Source organism: Pimephales promelas, chromosome 11, assembly GCF_988280905.1.
Source record: "Pimephales promelas chromosome 11, fPimPro1.hap1.1, whole genome shotgun sequence".
Taxonomy (NCBI): domain Eukaryota; kingdom Metazoa; phylum Chordata; class Actinopteri; order Cypriniformes; family Leuciscidae; genus Pimephales; species Pimephales promelas.
This window is the reverse complement of record NC_142779.1, coordinates 13,997,114-14,018,668: the sequence shown is the minus strand read 5'-3', so window position 1 is coordinate 14,018,668 and position 21,555 is coordinate 13,997,114. Positions and strand designations below refer to the sequence as shown.

The following is a 21,555-nucleotide window of genomic DNA, read 5'->3' as shown; positions in this document are numbered from 1 at the left end:
TAAATCATACTTCTGTTGCAACTCCTCTTTCATAATTAATTTTTACCTGTACTACTTTTATTTGATATCTCAGGCTTTTTACACTGCAGAATAAATCACAAATGTGCCCATTCAGGGATTACAAAGAGCTATACCTGTGGGATAATATGACAATGACAAATATGCTCTGGGAGTTACTGCCAAAATATATATTTTTTACTATGGTTAACAACAATTGATAATGAGAGGCAACACAATAACACAGCATTGTTTTACTGTCTGCTGCAGTTTTTTGATTGCATTCGGGTTATGACATAAAGACAACGGAAGCTTAAAGCAATAAAATATTTAATGTCCACTAGAAGTTTTTTTTTTTTTTTTTGAAGATTGAATGCCTCCCTAACACTGAGGGTTTTTTAATTAAAATGATTGGCTATAACATGCTATATAGCAAACATTGTACTGTAGTCTCATCTTGAAAATGACTTAACCTTTGTCTTTGTTACTATGGATACTAATGGATGCTGTCGCAAAGTGTGTGTGCGACAAAGAGAAAGTGTGTGTGAAAGAGAGAGAGACAAGAAAGACAAAGACATGCTTACTTTAATAGTGCTCTTTAGAGGATGGTATGTGATTAAAATCTTGTATCAGCAGGTTAGGCCTAAAAGGAGCAGTAATGGTCTCTCTCCTGATCTGCTAATTGAATTTGGTGAAAAAATTTAGATTGTTTAGATAGAGTGAAGTTTATCTGAAGGTCTATAGAGTGCTTTGGTTTCTCAGTACGTTCTTATACTGAGAAACCATACAGAACACACTTCAACACCATGATTTACGTGTCGGCAGTTTAATAGCTGAGGGGTTATCTCGGAGTTTGATCAACAAAATCAGTTTCTTGTCCACAGGTATATTTTATGCCGTGTAGTGCGAACATGCATTTTCTGACATGCAATAAAAAACATCTCCTGCTGCTGCTAATTCAATGTAGTGTTTCACCATGCACAATAAGTTGCAGCTTGGCTTCGTTGCTCTAAGTTACACGTCTACAATAAATTACAGCCGATGGCTTTAGTCAGCACTTCTGGGTGGGGCAATTCAGAGGACAACCGTTCATTTCCTGAGTGATTCATAATGCTTAGGTTGCATTACCTTACACAGCATTTCTTCTTTGATATATAAAACAAATGCTAAACCCTCTTGCCTTATGATGCATAATACTGATACAGTTTACCTCAAAAGTACAAGTGAGAGTTGACTGACCGGAGTATATTTTATAAAGATATGTTATGTTTGTTTGTTTACAAACATATATACAGTTTGAAAGTTTGGAGTCAGTCTCATGCTCACTAAGAATGTATTTATTTGATCAGAAATACAGTAAACATATCTTCAGAATAATTACTATTTAAATAACTGTTTTAAATGTAATTTACTGTTGATGTCAAAGCTGAATTTTCATTAGCCATTACTGTAGTCTTTAGTGTCACATGATCCTTCGGAAATCATTCTAATAGGATGATTTGGTGCTCAAGAAATATTTCTTTTTTTTTATCAATGTTAAAATGGTTATGCTACTTAGTATTTTTGTGGAAACCATAGTACAATTTATTTTTCAGAATTCTTTGATTAAAAAAGCAATTTATTTTAAATAGAAATCCTTTGAAACATTATACATGTCTTTATTTATTTCACTTTACTTAGAAATTTTGATAAAATAAAATATTACTGACCCCAAACTTGGGAATGGTAGTGTTGTAGGTTATAAATGATAAGATGTCAAAAGGCTTCTGACTGCCTTGTTTGAATTCTGATCATTAACAATATGAAACATTAATAGACTTAATATTTGCTTAATATTCTTTTTTGGATAATAGCCTATCCCTGTATTCTGTATTCCATTTTCAGTGTTGTTTGTGTTTACAGATTCTCCCTGATTGTCATGGTATTTGTGAACTATGGAGGAGGTGGTTACTGGTTCTTCCAACATGCACCATGGAATGGTGGGTTATTTTGTTGATAGGTTTCATTATGATCTGTGATGAGCTTTCTAATTATTCTAACTCTATACATGGCTCCACATTGCAACTAAACTTACTGCAAATGTGAAAATCTTTGTGTGCATCTATTGGCAGTTTTGTCAGATATCAACTTGTTGTGTTTCTGAGCTGTGATGTCCGATTCGTGGACTAATGAATCTGTATTAGCGCGTCAGTCAATGAGATTCACAAAACAGTGAATATTGATGTGATTTTTGCTTTTGTCTAGTTTGAAATTAACCAAGAATCATTCACATAATGAGCAAAAGTACTTCTTTCTGGAGCAGGCTTTTAATTTTTTGAGTAAAAAAAATATTTGCAAGCTTGCAATACATACTATATATATACCACTAATTAAGGGCTTCCAATATGAAATGATACATCATAAATCTTCACAGACTACCAAAGACCCACTAATATCAAATACTTACATTTAAAGTGCTTTATTGCACCTTAATTCAGCATGAAATTTATTCTTCAAATCTACAGCATGTCGTTTGGATGAACATCCTCAAAGGACGCAGATGAGAAGGGGTTGCATGTTAAATTTTAATGGGGGTCTATTACGAAGCACATCTCCTGGAGTATTCACAGATGAACTCAATTTAAGGATCATAATGGCCTCTTCATCATATCAGCAGAATTGTATTGATCATAAGGGAAAGCAGATGGATTTTCATATTACTGTGAGGCCTCCTTTGTCATGGCTGCATGAGCACTTATAAATCATTGCTGTCTGAAAATCGAAAAATAGTGAGAAAACAATGTTTTTAAGGGCACACAATGTTTTATCATCAGTTAGTATGCTCTAAATGAAACCATTTGTTTACAATTAAGTGTGATTATATGGATAAAACTTATTTTGTCAGTCATTCAGCAATTAGATTATGCATTTACCTACGTGTCAATCAAAACTTTCCAGAAACTGTAGACATGCTCCAAAAATGTGTGTGGTTTTCATGTGTGAATGTCTTTTTCCATGTACGTTACAGGTCTCACTGTAGCCGATCTTGTGATGCCTTGGTGAGCTGCCAGCATGTACTTAACGAATCGATGGAGAATTATTACTTTCCATTTTGGAAATTAATATGGAAAAGAGTGGGACTTCAGTCCAACAGTTTGGATCTCCCTTCAAAACCATTCAGATTTAAGGCTTTTCCAACCCAGTACCATTTATAATGCTTTACTATGCCAATAAATATTTTTTCTCTGAGAGAATAAAGCTTGTAATACTGCAGTTACTTCTTTAAAAAAAAAAAAAAGGCCTACATAGAGGCTGAATGCAGCATCAGCCTTAAAGGGATAGCTCACCCAAAAATTAATATCCTGTAATCATTTACTCACCCTAGAGTTGTTCAAAACCTGTACAAATTTCGTTCCTCTGTTGAACACAAAGGAAGATACTTTGAAGAATATGGGTAGCTAAACAGTTTCTGGTTTGGTTAATGTCAGTAACCAAACAGTTGTGGGGCTCCATTGACTTGGAAGTCAATGGAGCCCCACAACTGTTTGGTTACTGACATTCTTCAAAATATTAGGAATGAAATTCATACAGGAGGGTGAGTAAATGATGACAAAATTTTGGAGCAAACTATCACTTTAAATTGTGGGTTTATTTGTAATGGAAATGTTTAAGGACAAAGATTGTTCATAGAAAGCTGTGCACACTCAATCTACTATTCCTTCAATGTTTTTTGACATACAAAAATCTTTTGCATTAACCAGGGCAAATATCTCAAAAGCACACATATCAGTAGTGATGCCCAATGTAGAAATGACACAGTATGCTTCTGTATGTGACAATAATACTGTCTTTAATCCTTTGGCAAGGTTTGTGTTCATCATGGGTACTTCTGTAGTGCTAGCATTCAACTCGATGCATAGAAAAGGTGTTTCATGGCTACAGCTTCTTCGCAAGGTTACTTGGAGAACCATCGTCCTGATACTCATTGGGTTCTGCTTCATGAACTACAGCCCAAGAGATGGATTTTGTAAGTAGGCTATACATACATACACTACTGTATTTTTCAGTCTTCCTCTACAACTGTTGTTATTTTATTTTATTGGTAAAACTCTACAATATGTGATTCCATTTGTTAACATTAGTTAACATGTACTAACAATGAAAACTACTTTTATTAAAAGTGAAAAAAAGCATTTATTAATCTTATTTAATGTTGATTTTAAAGGCACACTATAACAGCTTCAAAGCGCCACTGGAAAAAAATAGCAATGCAAGTTTGAGAGGAGCGTCCCCGACAAATCTCGCGAGAATCACGACATGCTTTAAAGGGATACTCCACTTTTTTTGTAAATAAGCTCATTTTCCGGTTCTGGCGGTACCACTTTTAGCATAGCTTAGCATACATCACTGAAGTGCACAAGACCATTAGCATTTCTCCCAATTTTTTTTTAAATATTTTTCCTATTTAAAACTTTTATTTGACTCTTTTATAGCTATATATAAAATGCTAAGCTATGCTAAAAGTGGTACCGCCAGAACTGGAGATCGGCTGAATGGATTCAAAAAAGGTAAAACTCAACAGTTTAACTCTGGGGGAGTTGTAAAATGAGGGTATTTCCAAAAAAAGTGGAGTATCCCTTTAAGGCAACGATGTCACACACATCAACATATGCATTTCAGGACAGATAAAACGTGTTTAATTGCTTAATAGTTTTTATATAAATGTCAGATGGAACAGTGCTACGGTTTTTGTTTAGAAGGAAAGTGTATTCAGGTTTGAATTCTGACCTAACAAGCTGCATCTGATCTGCCAGTGATGCTGTTTTGTTGTATGAAAAAGGGCATCTTTCTTTGAAAGTCCAAAAAAGTCACAGTTTTAATTTACATGATGCATATTCTTGTATTGCAAGAGCAATAAATCTCATTACTGCTGCTCTATTCTGGGTGGCAGTGACTGATACCAAACAAAGAGTGACATGCACCTTTCAATCTGACTGTGAACTTTTCCTCACGTAATACGAAAGCCACCAAATCCTCGTTTTACAAATGAAGTCCATTAGCCTCTGTTAATGATGGAAGAGAAGAAGCCAAAATGTCTAATCCGGGGCCTCAGAGCAGCACTTTAGGACTGTCGGGGTTAAGCAAGGAGGGCTGACAGGTCAGTACAGAGCAGTGCTCATACATTAGCCAAAGCAGTATTAGCTGTCTGGCTAGATGGATGTATAACTAAGTTAACAAAAATATTGTGATACTTTCCAGTGATCCAGTGGCAATCATAATATCTGGGCCCGTTGAACAGAGGTGTGTAGAGCAAAAACAAGCTTGCCGTTAATGGTCAATTATCACAGATAGGGTTTCATCATGCCAGCTGCACAGTGGATTTTATGGAACTTCCTGTAATGTAATTACCGCTTTTGCCCTAAACTGCAGAAATTACCTCAGCCTGTGAATCACTCAGAATGATGTTTAGAAACCATTTTCCCACAATATACCTGCATTCAAATGCAACAAAATATATTACAATTCATTGAAAATCATTTGACTTAATGATCTATTTAAACATGGCACCAGTGAAGATTTTAGTCAGTCTGTCTCTGCTTGGCCACTGAAGCCATTATCATCCTTGGAACTTAATTTAAAGAAACGTAATCATGGAAAGATGTGCATTAATGGTTTTATCTACCAAAACAGTCCCAGTTTTTTTTTTTTTTTTCCTGTTTTATAATTTCACAGTTAACAGGTAAACACATTTAAATCATTACATTGTTGATTGTAAAACGGATCTTTTTGCTAAATTCCTGATTGTCGATTCTAGAAAGTGTGTGTGTATGGATTTTAATTGACGGATACCATTAGTCACCGTACCACTTCCTGTCTCTATGTGCAGAGGTGGAGTGTTTCCGCTTTTTATTTGATTTGTTAGATCAATGATCAGTATTATATTGTTTCTTGTGGCCCTTCGAATGTGCCACAAAGAGGTTTTCAATTAACTAATGTGCAGATTACCATCAATCTCTCGCTCTATATCGCTCCCTCACATCACCCTCCCCACCAGAATCTCTTCAGATAAGCATTATTAGTCTCCGGCAGGGTAGATCACACCTCTATACTGTCCTGCGGTGAAAGACTTCTCACCTCAGCCTGGGTCTGTGTCAGCATAACCATCATTAGCCTGTGTTATAAACATAAATCTCTCTTCAGTGAAAAACAACACGCCACCTTGTTTAACACCACTTTTGTTTGTTCAGACTTTCGATGTACAGCAAATTTCCTTGCTGTATATTCACTGTATAGGATACACTGTTTAGGATCAGGAACTGATCAGGACATATATATATATATATATGTGTGTGTGTGTGTGTGTAAATATACAGCTATGTTTGGGATAGCTACGTTTTTTTGAAAGAAAAGTTACCAAGGCTGCATTTATTTGATCAAAAATACATTAAAACATTAGTGTTGTAAGATATTGTTATAATTTATGTTACTAACTGTTAAATAAAATTAAATTTTACATTTTTAAATTTTAAATAAATTTTTGTGTTTTTCTATTTAATATTTTAAAATCTAACTTAATCATTTGATGGCAAAGCTGAATTTTCAGAATCATTTCTCCAGTCTTCAGTGCCACATCATGATCCTCTAGAAATCATTTTAATAGGCTGATTTTTTACTTTACTGTTTCTTTGTCACTTTTGGCTTCTCATTTGTTAAAAATGTATTTTAATTTAAAACTTTGTTTCATTGCATGTCACAATTGAGTTTGAACTAATTGTGTAATTAATAATAAAAATCATCAAAAAATTCACTGCATTGTGCGATAATATTGTATATATTATCGCACAATGTAGTGTATTTTTTTGATGATTTTAATTATGACACAAAATGGATTTAATAGCAAAAGTCTGAATATCTGAATTAAGTATATTCCTGTAAAATCTGATATGACAGAGTTGAATCCAAAGAAACATTCCAACTTAATAGGAAAATCACTTGTACAGCTACAGACACACAAGCCCACCATTGACTTGTTTGCTGACTCCCCTGAAAGGCAAACCTATTAAAAATACATAAAACAGGAGTGTTTTTCCATCAATAGTCTGTAATTGTAATCTTGTATGTTTATATGTGTGTGTGCTCCTAAATTTGTTAGTATCCTGGTCCTGGCTACGGATACCCGGAGTGCTCCAGCGTTTGGGTTTCACCTATTTTGTTCTGGCAGTGATGCAGACCTTTTCTCCCCAAAGAGAGATTCCCTTGATGGAGGTGGGTTAAACTCTATGGCTCACATTTCTCTCAGATCAGACATCTGTACAGGAAAACACTTGTCCTGAAATAATGATTAATTTCCAGAGGTTATAGTACAATGAAGTCAACGTGTTGACAGTGATTTTTTTTTTTTACTGTTGAGTTTTATAACATGCAAGACTGAATGATTTCTAACCATTTATGTTTTCTGCATGTTCTCCTCAGCATAATTGGTGGAACCCCATTCAAGATGTGGTTTTATACTGGCCTCAATGGCTCATCATTGTGTTGCTGGAGACCATGTGGCTGTGTCTCACTTTCTTACTACCTGTTCCAAATTGCCCCACGTAAGTTCATATTAGCGTCAGGCTTTGTGATGAATTATGATCAGCTATTGCACTGAACAATACAAACACTGTGATATGGAATATAAATCCTGTGCATTCAAAAATTAATGTGTAATGTGTCTGTCAAGCTAGAATTAACTGCAGTTCATCCCTTTATTAACATAATAATAATGTCATTCATACATCAAGCTAATTCCTTGGATGACATATATGTTAGCATTATTACACAAGCGTGCCGCTGAGAATATAGGGCGGAGGTAATGTTGGACATTTACATCAAGAATGCGCATATATATGCATCGCAATATGGTCATTTGTGTGCTGTTGTGTTTGTGAGTCTTCTAAGGCTCACGGGTTTGTGCCGTACAAGCCCGTGTTGTGCGGCTCTTATGAGATCTGTGATTTATGAGTGTTTGGCGGCCGGTTTAGAGGGGATAATTAGCCAATCTCAGTCTGTCATGTGCACTAAAAGGAGGCAGAGAGAAAGAATTCATCATCCTTTCTCTGCCTCTCTCAGTTTTTCTCCCTGAATCCGCTCAACCTTCCATTTATGTCCTCCTTCTCCTCTCCTTCAAGATTTTTTTTCAATGCGTCTGACCCTGCATGGCATTGACGATCACATGCTGAGCACTGATAATTCTGCCTGAATAAAAAACATTTTGACCTCACAATCATTGTCCTTGTGTTGCCGGACAACACAGCATTCAAATGTTGCTACCTCCAAACACACTTCCGTCTGAATAATTCAACCAAAGACTCCTCAAATAAACATTTGACTTATCTTGATTTACCTTTGATACACCTTTGGCTGTTTCTTTGGTGAGATTTTTTGGAACAATATGTGCTATGAACACTGCTGGTGAATTATACATTATTTTACATTTCTGTTATATATTCGTTTGATGACAAGGAAATCATATACTAACATATTGATCAAACGTAAAGACGTTGTTTTAAAAATAAGTAAATGCTGTTCTTTTGAACTGTCTATGTATCAAAGAATCCTGAAGGATCGTGTGATACTGAACACTGGAGTAATGGCTGCTGAAAATTAAAAATAGGAAAGAACAGTTACAATTCTAAATCTTAATAATATATTTCATAATATTATTCACAATATAATTTTTTTGCACAAATAAATGCAGCCTCTGTGTTCTTCAGAGACTTCCTTTATTAAAATATCCCCAAACTTTTGAATCGTAGTGTATATTGCGCTATATTTCCTCTGCTAGCGGATATTTAGGAGCTGGTGGTATCGGAGATGATGGTTTATACCCCAATTGCACAGGAGGAGCAGCCGCGTATATAGACCGGTGGTTATTTAGAGACAATATCTTCTGGTATCCAACATGCAAGGTGAGAATCACGTACTGATCATCTTGAACCAGTTCAATGTATCAAACCTAATCCTTGATTGTGACTGGCCAATTGGGTTTATCCATTTGTGCATAATTAGATCTAAAAATGATAGTTGTTCTGCAACCAATCTCCTACATTGTGTTTGGTGTCTCTTGTGTCAATCCATGGTTTTGCAAATCAATATGTCCATTTATTGACATATGTAACAAGTAGACATGTTAGGTTATTTTGTGATAATGACCAGCTAATTGTTCACTTGTTTAAGTGGAAGTACAGCTAGTTAAAATGATTAAAATGGCATTTTAATTGGTATTGTAGGGATTAAAAGTAAATGCAATATGTACTGTATAAATTCTGTTCTCTGGGACTGTTATGCCTTCATTCACAATTTTCTCTGTTTTAGGTCTTGTATCATACAACAGAGCCCTTCGATCCAGAGGGTGTTCTGGGTACTATCAATTCCATTGTTATGGGATTCTTTGGCATGCAGGTAATTTAATATATAGTACAGTATTTAAGCAATTTCAAATGAGCAATTGTGATATTGCTATAAGCAAGAATAGTTATATAAACAAGAAGTTAATATTAAGTAATTTTCATTTTATGTACTATATGGACAATATTTTATGTTCAATAGTTCTAAATAGTTCAGCAAAATTGTCCGGAATGCCACACAAAGACAATTGGAGTGATACAAACAAAAAATGCTAAACACTTGGAATGCTGTCCAATCAAATTCAAGGTTCAGATCTAGCGGTATAAGTCCACAATTGTAAGTAAATTAAATAAAAATAAATTCACTTATTGCAGGACATGCACCAAAGACAACTGAACAAAAGTGAACCAGTGACAAAAGAGAAAGAAAACCCAAACCTAATCCAAAGCCCAACATCTGACTTATCCAAACCGTGTATTTAACAGACTACAGTATATATCATTGGCTTGTTCAGCATTTTCTCTTCTTGGCTCGTTAATGAATTTCACTTTTACTTCAACTAGCAATGACAAATCTATTATATTGCACTGGATTTTCTGGCAACACTCTTAGACAAACAGCTGTTCTACCTCACTGGTCCTTGCTGTTGTGGACAGATGTGTGCGTCTCTGGCAAAGGTCAGAAAAGTTTCTCACTCTATGATGGTGACAGTGCCCCGGTGACCAGTGAGAACTAGCCGTGCAAACTCAGTTGTATTGCTGAAATCCCTGTGGGCGGAGGCAAAAAAACAGTTAGCACCAAGCCCGTCAATCAACATGTCTTTGAGAACACGGCAGGTGTCGGCCTCTCCGTCTGTGTCCGTCCGCTCCAGCGTCCTCGGCTGAGGCTCATTCGTCATCACTGAATTAATCAGTGAGAGCGGCCAACTTCACAGCCGTGCATGGCTGCGCAGCGAGCATTGAAACTTGAGCTCTTTTTCAGGGCCACAACCACCGCTCCCATCCTCTCTCTCTCTGTCCTAACACGATATCAGTAGTATGACGTATAATAGGCATTATTGTCCAGCAGTTTATTTGCTATTAATTATTTTAGTTTGCTCAGAGGATTATGACCTACAGTATTAGGCCTAAAGTGCTAGCCTAATACACATATTTTTGCCATACAAAAAAGTATTAAGTCTGACGTTTGGAATTATCTTTGTTTTTTTCTCCACAGGCTGGAAAGATTCTTCTGTTTTTTCGTAAAATGAATAAAGGTATCCTGACACGATTCCTGATTTGGGCCCTCATCCTGGTACGTGTGTACACACACTTTTATGGAAAAAACAGACTTCAACAGCAATAATTGCACAATGCAGCAAAATCCTCTCTGTAAGTGTTATATTGCTTGTAGTTGTAGACAGTTTTTGAAATAGGTAGATGCCATATGATATGTGTATATATGCACTGAATGAATTCCAAGGCAGAGATTGCTATCACACCCCTCTCGGGACTGAACCGGATGGCTTGTTCGGCTCACGGATGTCTGGTGTTTTTTGTTACCGCTATTATTACATATTAATTTCCACTGGTTCTTTGGTTCAACATGCACAACAGAAAAAAAGTTTTATATCATGTTTAATAACTTTAAAAACATATAGAATGTCCTGCATGAAAATTGTTCCTGTACACTGCTGTTCTAAAATTTGGGGTTAGTATGTTTTTTTAATGTTTTTGAAATGTTTTTTAATGCTCACCAAGGATGCATTTATTTGTTTAAACAAACCGTTCACTTTTAAAAAAAAACTTTTGCTGATAATTTACTCACCCCCCTGTCATCCAAGATGTCCATGTCTTTCTTTCTTCAGTCGAAAAGAAATTAAGGTTTTTGATGAAAACATTCCAGGATTTTCTCCATATAATGGACTTCAATGGGAACCAAACGGTTTAAGGTCCAAATGAGAGTTTCAGTGCAGCTTCAAAGGGCTTTAAACAACACCAGACGATGAATAAGGGTCTTATCTAGCGAAACGATTGGTTATATTTAAAATAAATAAAAAAGTTTTATAAGCACAAATGCTCGCCTTGCTCTGTTATGGTATGCGCGTTCGTGACTCTCCTGTTCGAACCCGTTCATCAAAATGAACAAATTTTTTTCGAGTCATGACTCGAAGGGTCCTAGATAAGACCTTTATTCATCGTCTGGTGTTTTAAAGCTGCAATGAAACTTTCATTTGGACCTTGAACCGTTTGGTTCCCAATGAAGTCCATTGTATAAAAGTATAAATGTATAAAATAAATGTATTAAAAATAAAGCCTGGAATGTTTTCATCAAAAACCTTAATATCTACCTTAATTTCTTTTCGATTGAATAAAGAATGATGTGGACATCTTGGATGACATGCGGGTGAGTAAATTATCGGCAAAAGTTTTTAAAAGTGAACTACTCCTTTAAGAAACATTTATTATAAATGTCGTTTCAAAGGTTGGCTTAATATATTTGTGAAAATCATAATTTTTGTCAGGATTCATTGATTTATAGAAAGTTCGAAAGAACAGCATTTATTTGCGATAGAAATATTTTGTAACATTAAAAATTTATTTACTTTATTTTAATCAATGAAATGCAACCTTGCTGAATAAAAGTGTTCATTTAAAAAAAAAAAAAAAAAAAAAAAAAAACACTGACCCCAAATTTTGAGGTGTATGATGTTAAAAAAAAAAAAAAACACAGACCCCAAATTTTGAGGTGTATGATGTTTGGAAATTTATTTTGAAATTAGTAATTTTTGAAATACTGAATATTTAATAAACTTTAAGGGTTAATATTATAATTTTACTCATCAGCATTGTCTCTGGGGCTCCAAACATGTAAAGTCAGTCTCAGCAGAACATAAGAGTTCAACTAAACTATGACCTTTGCTAGGTTGGCGTGGAGATTTGCACTGGTGAAACCAAAATGTGATTAGATCTTATAGATTGAGATGACGATAGTGAAAGGGTGGCAGATTTGTGGGTTAAGTGCTCCATTTGGGTGGTCCCACAGACAAAAAGAGCAGAAGCTGAGCTGGGTGGGAAGTGCATGAGGATGTTTAAACCCCCGTCTCAGGGGAAATATCCATGTGCTACTAGAAATGTTTTTCAGTGGCAAAGAAAGCAGCACAGGTCACTTACTGCTGCCAATACCTTGCAGAAAAGATTTTTGAATGCACCACGTGGGGTGAATTTACCCTCTCTGCATTTCCACACTGTAATTTTCTAGTTTTAATGAGCATGACAAGTTAAGCAAGCTCAAGTTATATGTTGTGTTTAATCTAAAGCGAAATGTGTAGCCGTTTATTCAAGGTTATTAGAGGAGAATCATGTTTCTCCACAACGCAGCATATGTTGATCAGAGGATCTACACAAAAAGGGAGTTTGCAGGATTCTTTTCCATGAAAGACCTTGCTGCTGTGTTTTGTTTTGGACTTCTGGAGGCAGAGCTGCTGGAATGCTCTCTCTAGAGACAACAGGTGCCGATGGAGGGGTTTTGTCTGGCAAACTCAAGACATAAAGCTGGGGATGATGGGGGCAAATGACCTTAACTTCTCAGCAATCGCTTTGCTTGCCATTGGCTTATTATTAGTATGCACAAGAACGTTGCATCTCATTTGGTTTTACTTACTAAGGACTAAAGATTTGAAAATGGGTCATTTATATGAATCCACATTTCTCCAAATGTCCCTTACGACGTCTGTTTTCTGAATGCAATTATGCAATTCAATTATTTATTTATTCAATTGCGACAGACAAATGTATATATATTCTTCTAGCAATACTTTATCAATGTTTCCTTGGGAGCTTTTTGTTATGTAATTATTTTTGGTGTTATAATGCTTATCTGAGTTTAATATGTAGAGACAACTATGAGTAAGCCATTTGTAGGTTGACTTTCCGGAAAAGTATGAACACTTTGGCACTTTCAAAACATTGCTTTGTTTGTTTGACTTGCCCAACAGCAGAACTGGCTCATACAATGGTGTGAATATTAATCCGAATAATGAGAGGCAGAGGAAACCTGTTTGGGAAACATGTTTGAAAACAGTCATTTTGATTTCAAAAAAATACATTTACATATATGTTTTTAATATATATATATATAACATAATATATTTTATTAGGTTATTATTTTATTTTTCTTAACCCATTGGTAACTTGTTTTGTCTTCGTTCTTTCATTCACATATACATTTATTTAGTTTGTACCGTAATCACACATCCCTTCCTCTTCTCACAGTAAAATATACTGCGATGGTGTGCTTGTTGTGAACCCATATCCGCAGTACGCAGATGTCTGATCCCAGTATTTTAAATTTCATTATTCCCAAGCCCTATGACAAATCGGGCCATTATAGCTGTATGTTGAATCATATTGGCCAGCATTATGGGGCCACACTGCTCGAGGTGCTGAAATAAATGAACAGAGATCTATTTCACTTTACCTAGAGGAGCAGCATGATAAAATAAACTAGCCAAAGGCAAAAAATTATGCCACCTCTGTTCACACAGCGTCTGATTGTGCAACACAAAAATTGTTTGTGTACAATATAAGACAGGCATAATATTGAAATCTGTTTTTCTTTTTCTTATTCAGATTTATCATTTTTTTTAGATACATAGAATAACTGTTGGGAAATATTCCTTAATTTTGTATGCTGTCAAGTGTCTGTTTTAATGTTTAATTCTTTTCCTCTTCACTTTTTCCCAACGCTTCAGCCTAACTCTGACGTCAGTAAAAATATAGATTATTTTGGATTATTGTGGATTGGACCACAGAGCATATAACCAAGGATTCAGGCGACCAACAAGACCGTTACAGGCATTCATGCTTCGCGATAAACACTGCATAACACAAGCAAACAATCAATTATCATTGACACATCTCTGGAGAGCTCTGAGGTCTGAGAAAATTTGAAATAACACATCTCGAACAGCCTCATGTGCTGTTAACGTGCTCTTCCCACACGTTATCCTAGTTAAACAAAAATTCCCACCACATCAAGAGTCATAAAACGGTGCATGTCTAGGGAGAGAGGGTTTGTCTTGTCGCATGAATCCTTTGTGAGATTGTGGGATGATTTGAAGCTGTTTGTGCTTCGGCATCCCAATAAACAAGGCCCCTGATTTAATTAAAGTTCAACGATCAGAACTCCGCAGTTTGAGATTAAAATTGAGCGATTGGCCCACATAGCAATGATTGTCCCACATCCTGCCTGCATAGCCTGGAGACTCAATCTAGAGCCAGCCAGGCTATTTCCACACCATTGATTCTGTCATCTATACAAATGATGGATATCCTCCTAACAAGCAGGTTTGGATGCTGAACTGTCTGTCCTCACAAAAGCAAGCTTTTCTTTAAATGAGCCTGTTTTATCAATACTTTTACAGCAATAATAATAATAATCTTCCTCTGTATTTTTGTCCTGTTTTCCAGTTGAAATATCTGGACAATATATCTACCTCAAGACTCTTTTTCTTGAGAAGCTAAATTATTTAAGATATTAAGTCGGTCACACTTTAGATTAGGATCTAATTCTCACTAATAACTAACTCGATAAGCTCCTAACTACTGCTTATTAATAGTTAGTAGTTGTTAAGATTAGGTATTGGTAGAATATGTCATGCTTCATAAATACTAATATACTTCAAATACTTCATAAATTCTAATAAGCAACTAGTTCATATAGTGAGAATTGGACCCTAACCTGAAGTGCTACCATTAAGTCTTGTTTTCTGGAGGGAAAAAAATAATGATTTTATGTTTAAAACACGAAACAGTTATCTGTTAAAAAGAAAAATTTTAGTTTAAAAGGAAAACAAGTTTATTTTTCTTATCCCATTGCAGATATTTTTTCTTGTTTTGAGCGTAAAGTCACTTGATTTTTTTTTTTTATTATTTTATTTATTTTTTCCAGAAAACAAGACCTGGTATGTAATTTTGCTTCTCAAGTTAATGTATCTTGATTTAAGGATGTTTAAATATTTTCATTGGAAAACAAGACAAACATACTGTGGAAGAAAATCATTTACTTTTTCAGATGCCTTTAAGGGTTAAAACAGAGTATAAAGCAATGCAACGAAATGTCGTGTAAAAAAACGTGAAATGACTGAGAGTTTTGCTGTAGGCATGAGGAGACGGATCTGTGTTTCGTGTGTTAGTTTGAGGGGCTTCACCTCGGTGCTGCATTTGGGTTGTCTGATAATGCTTGCTTTACAGGTCTGCATTGATTTGAAATCTGTTTTATTCTGATCCTCAGGGAATCTCTGCAGCCATCCTTTCTAAGTGCACAAGAGACGAAGGATTTATACCTGTCAATAAAAACCTTTGGTAAGTGCTTCCTTACCCTCTAAATCCAGCCACTTCTCAATCCACAAAAGAAGGGATGATACTCCTGCAGGCACAAATCAGAGGCTGCTAAAACACGCGTTTACTTACTTCTAATGACAGAACGTCCTGTAAATAATCACCCCCACTGGCACAGGAGTGAGACGCAGCGGGTGATACATCCACTGTCCAACTAGATCACTCTTCTTTACAGCCAAGAGAGAGTGAGCAGTTTTATTTTCCCAACCATACATCTTGCCAAAATCTGGCTTATCTCATCCGCCTGTTGGGAAATTGAGCAGGATGAGGTCAGCCCTACATCTTCAGACCGGTGCACATTAAATTATTTGTCACCTAATACCTCAGGATAAATAATGGTATGTAACAGAAGTATTCAAAACAGATTCATACCATTGTTGATCTATTTTACAGTGTATGGAAAAAGGATCTTGTGAGGTTTAAGCTTAAGGCAAAAATTGGGTTAAAATAACTAAATTAATAAAAAATTAATAAAAAAAAATTAAATAAATTTTTTTTTATTTAAAAAAATTGTATATATATATATATATATATATATATGCAGTTTTATTTTAGTAAGATTTATATATATTAAAGTATTTATTATTTTTTACATTTATTTTCATTTTAGCTAAAGTCAATTTTTTATTTATTTATTTATTTTTTATTTTCAGTTTTAGTTACTTAAAACTTACTCAATTTCAATTTCCTTTTGCCATTTACATTTTTGAAATATATGTATTTTATAATTGTATTTTACTTCCCCTTTATTTCAATGAATGAAAAACATTGAAATATGTTTAGTTAACACTGTTTTAAGGATGTTTCAACTAGGAAACCAGGTAAAAACACAAAATTTTTGCATATGATACTTGCGTTATGCGTTTATTTTACAATAAATATGACGTTATCTTGCCTTTGCTGTGTGTGCTCTGTCTCTGTGACCCTGCTCTGTACCTGTTTGAGTACAGGCATATACCTGCTTGAATTTTTATGGACCGTTCATCATGCCTGCTTATTGAGCCCCTGAGTATGTCTGTCTTCATCCCTAAAAGTAATTAACTCCCAGCCAAGAGTCTTTTTTGCCTCGACTTCAGCTGACATAAACGATGCTCTGGGATGCAGCCATTTTACATTAGATAAAATTCCATCGATGCATCCTGGCACTTAGGAACACAGAGGCACATGACTTATTGACATGGTTGTACTGAGCAGGTGCCAAGGCATCACTTTAGATGCTTATGTTTCTTATTGGCTTACCTTAAGCACAGAAACTACTATGTGTCCATAAATTATTTAGTCCCCAATTCTGCACTGTTGTCTTCGTTATTACAAGAAAAGTTTGGCAAAGTTCTTCAATAGCGCAACGCACATATGGTCCTCCATGCTCTTTTATCTTCCGGATGCTTATTTGTGGATTGAATGTGTCTGCACTCTGTTTTAAATCTCAAACGGTTCAGATCGTACAACACAGATTTTCTGTCTGTCTTCAGGTCCCTGTCATTTGTGACCTGCATGGGGTGCTTGTCCTTTTTGCTGCTGGCTATGATGTATTTTGTCATGGACATTAAGGAATGGTGGGGCGGCCAACCTTTCATTTATCCCGGTACGAGTATTCACTTGTTTAAAGCAATGTTTTATAAGCCAATCTAATCCAGAAAAGCTTACTGTGCATTTTTTTTTTTTTTACAGGGATGAACTCCATATTTGTCTATGTTGGCCACTCTCTGCTGGGCTTTTACTTCCCCTTCAGCTGGGAGATGCATTTCCAGGACAGTCACTGGGAGAAGCTTTTCCAGAACATATGGGGTACCGCACTTTGGGTCTTCATTGCCTACCTGCTCTACCGCAAAAAGTTCTTTCTCAAAATCTGATGCTGCTGGGATTTTTTGTCTCATAAAAGTACATTGATTTCTCGCCTTAATTAATAAATTAAATTATTAAACAAGTACAACATTGATTAGGTATTTAGTATTATGCATGGTACTATTTGATGTAAATTAAACAGGACCATCTTGGGTATATTTATATTTTTTTATATTCGTGAGTGTCTGAATTTGGTCTATTCCTGTGTTCACTTAGTTAATAGGCATAAGAACTAAGACCAGGGGATCAGATTTACTGTCTTACATGGACACCTGCAATGTTTTATTTGATGTCAGTTGTGTTAAGACCTGAACGTAGTGATTAAATCAAATTCGCTGAAGTGGTACTTAACAAATTAGAACACGCGATTCCGCCACTTGAGGGGTAGCCATTATATCTGGGTTGCCATGGACACCCCCCCTCGCTGCTGTGAGACACAGAGTGGGTACCATCTGCTCTTCAACTGACAGCCCTTTAATAGGGGTCAAGCTGGACGGCTCACTGAGGAGTGTTTCTGGGGCCAGCACTTTTCGTGCTCGCACTAATGCAAAATCAGGGAAATTACACCAGCAGATCTCATGCGCATACGGAAATTATCATGCAACGCAAAAAAACCCTGATGTTATCTGTCAAGTCGTACTCATGAGATCAAATGAAGTCACAACCACACATCTTTGTGTGCAGGCTCTGCAGTAGTGGTTCTCCGCTGGTTTTGCATTAAGATCCTGACCTGAGATTTGTTTATAAGATTGAGTAAATGATGATATATTAAATGATATTTGTAAGAGGGGGCTGTCCTTTAAATATTTATTAACTTGAGCAGCATCCCATGCTCAGAAGAAACTAGCACTTGTTTACATCATAATGATTGGTCTGGACTGAACCAATATATATATATATATATATATATATATATATATATATATATCACTTCTAACTAGTTGCTTGGATATTTATTGGCTGTTTATTAGTACTTATAAAGCACATATTAATGCCTTATTTTATGACCATATTTCCATATCCTTAATCTTACCCACTTAATTTAACAACTACCTTACTAACTATCAATAAGCAGTAATTACGAGTGTCAAAGTTAATAGTTAGTTAATGGTTTAATCTAAAGTATGCCTTATTGGTGTGCATCTTGAGATAAAATAATGGCACTGACCAATTTTAAAGCATGTCAGTGCAAGTTGCTTTCAGTTAAAACAGCTCAAACATGCATTAAATAAAAATAGTTATTATTAGATTGTATTATTTATAAGAACTTTTCATTAGAACAAGTTTAGATTTGAACCTAAAAACTGAGTTTGATTGGACTTACGGCCCTTGACGTCAACAACAAAAGATACATAGAGTTTACTCCTTTTTAAAAGTGTGATAAGTGTATTTACTTTGCTATTTTAACCATGCATAATAGTTTGGCTTGTTGCATTTTGTCATTTTCTTTTATACTTTCAAAAAAACATGTTTGGGTCATTACTGTTCAACAATAATAAATTTGCAAATTAGCCATTGCTTGTCTCTAATAAGAGTTTCACCAAATCCAGCGGTCAGAAGAGATGCTGTCAAGATGCAAAGATTTAATCTCAGAGAGTTCTCAGTGCTGACCTTTCACTTATGAACATCTGATGCAAAAGCTTGTGAATAAACAGGCTAAATTATGTTATCAGTTCAGCTATATATATAGTTTTTGTATCATCTTCAATCTTGTGCACCAGAGCTCTGGATTTGTAGAATGTTTATGATCTACTGAAGTGGTTGAAACATGTTCAACCTGTTCACTCTGCATGAAATTCAATTGAACCCCTTTCTCTCTGTTAGTTAATGAGAAAGCTTTTCATTTTGAGGATCATATTACCCATTTAAACTAAGTAGAGTGCCTATGAGTGAAGCAAACTGGTCAACTGATTTTGGGAATGGACTAATGACTAGTGTTGTGCCACTCCATGTCCCAGTGGGAATATGGACTTATTTCAAGAGCTTTCGCTTTATCTACCACAGTAAGCACTTTTTGAACCAATGTTTTATTAATCAAGTACTTATCATCATAATTATTTAATGCAAGGCATCGTGATGCAAAGCTATATTAGCAAAATACCACTGAGAATAGCTCCACCATGTTTGATGTAAACAAAGCTTATGTTGTCTACTTGCGCAATACTAATGAAAATCCTTTTGACAGAATCTGACAGTAAAAATTGTGATCTTATCGATAAGACAAGCTTTTATCTGGAAATGATCTCGTCCAGTTACCATTTTTAAAAAAAACTTGCGCAGAGGTAAATGTCATGAATCTGCCATCTATATTGATTTACATTGACCATATGTCTGAAAATACCACTGTGCGTCTGGTTTAGAGTAACCTGAGCTTTTTTTAATCTGCATCATGTATATGGTTTTGAGTCTACATGCTGCTATGTAAACAAAACCATCCTGTGGCTAATATGCAGAGTAAGTGAAATAGGTATACAGCATAACAAACATCTGAACAAAAAGGTGGAGCTGGAAACAACACATTTTTGCTCTTTGTATTTTGATGGGCCATAGTTATAATTGTTGTGTATTGTTGTTGTTTGACCAACATCATTTATTTGCATTTTAAACTATTGCAAACTGTTTTATAAATAACAATATAATTACACAATTCTAATTCTATTCTGTCATTCAATTAATTTAACTATGAAAAATTATAAAATTTAAATATAAAATAAAATATTTAAATATATTTATTTAAAGTTTTAATTAATTATAGAATTATTTATATATAAATTAATTTTATTGTAGATGTTTTATTAAAGTGTCTGGCAATTGCCTCTGCTTGTTTATTTCTATATAGGATTGACATGTTTTCTATTTCCATAATATCCCAGTATTGGAGGCTTTTATGAATGTAAAATATACCTCAATAATTCTTTTGGATTCAAAGTAACAGATAAGTTATTTGGTTAGCAAATCAAATCATCTTTGGTTGCCCTCTTTCTCCCATGCTTAATTTGAGGTCTCCACTATAGTTTAATTTGGCATCCATCAGGGCAGACGTTGATTGGAGTGATTGCCCTGTGATGCACTGGTGGGTTGCCCTAGAGGCAGAGTAATGCATCATGCTTACCCCTCTTCACAGTCAGCTGTCCGAGAGCACCCCAGTACAGACATAGACTGATCCTACACTGCCAGACATCATTGCCAAAACAGACAGACACCATCTTGAACTCACAACAACCTTCCTAAACCTTGGCTTTTACATGGCAGTGTTAAATTCTCTAGTAGTACACTAGGTTTATGAGAGGATATGAGGAACAATAGGTTTTGGTGTGGTTAGTCCTGTTTGTTGATTATCGTGCCCCTGCTGCACCTGATTTTTATTAAACTGTTTTGTCAAGCAAACAAAATGTTCCTGCAAGGATATTTGATGTACTTTCATTTATTTATTTTATTGTGAATTAGTTTTGACAAATCTTTCTCGCTTGTTCGCCCTGCAGCTCTGTTTTGACCTGTTCTCTTTATAGTGCTTGATTTTAAGCAGTATTTTTCGTTATTGAAAGTCAGTTGTATAAATAAGCTATTTGTTTTGCAGAGAAGAAATTACAGTTTATATAACATACATTGATCTTTTTGAACAACATGCCACAATTGCAGCAAGTTCTCGTACTACAGGTTGTCACAATGAAACATTTTTATTTTATTTTTTGCAAAAACAAGCACAAAAATAGCAGAAAAGAACATAAAAGAATTGTGAAACAATACAGTTGTTAACAAATATACAACAATACAAAATGTTAAAACACGTGACAACTTACCCGAAATTGACACTTTTCTTCAAATCACGGTTAGAGAGAAAGAGAGAGAGAGCTTTTTGCACAAGAAATCAGCACAGCTTATTATTAGCCTACTGTCAAAAATTGCATGTGTGTAATTGGAAACCTTATAATCACGGAGAAAATAGCCGTTAAGGCAATTTCCC

At 35.2% G+C, this 21,555-nt stretch overlaps 1 protein-coding gene across 7 annotated transcripts in view; it reads left to right on the top strand.

Moving 5' to 3' along the window:
* The window catches only part of LOC148977152 (heparan-alpha-glucosaminide N-acetyltransferase), a 31,301-nt gene extending 10,232 nt beyond the window's left edge, over positions 1–21,069 (top strand). For 3 of the 7 annotated variants that reach the window (XM_089117028.1, XM_089117027.1, XM_089117026.1), the window contains 11 exons: positions 1,900–1,976; positions 3,005–3,035; positions 3,843–4,003; positions 7,130–7,242; positions 7,450–7,571; positions 8,804–8,927; positions 9,334–9,420; positions 10,582–10,659; positions 15,640–15,710; positions 17,219–17,331; positions 17,418–21,052. In XM_089117028.1, the coding sequence (XP_088973154.1) occupies positions 1,900–1,976; positions 3,005–3,035; positions 3,843–4,003; positions 7,130–7,242; positions 7,450–7,571; positions 8,804–8,927; positions 9,334–9,420; positions 10,582–10,659; positions 15,640–15,710; positions 17,219–17,331; positions 17,418–17,599 (1,159 nt within the window). In that variant the 3' untranslated portion in view covers positions 17,600–21,052. Of the gene's footprint in view, positions 1–1,899; positions 1,977–3,004; positions 3,036–3,842; positions 4,008–7,129; positions 7,243–7,449; positions 7,572–8,803; positions 8,928–9,333; positions 9,421–10,581; positions 10,660–15,639; positions 15,711–17,218; positions 17,332–17,417 lie in introns of all 7 variants that reach the window. The other 4 variants (XM_089117025.1, XM_089117024.1, XM_089117029.1 and 1 more) reach the window with 3 other exon arrangements.
* The last annotated feature ends 486 nt before the right edge of the window (positions 21,070–21,555 follow it).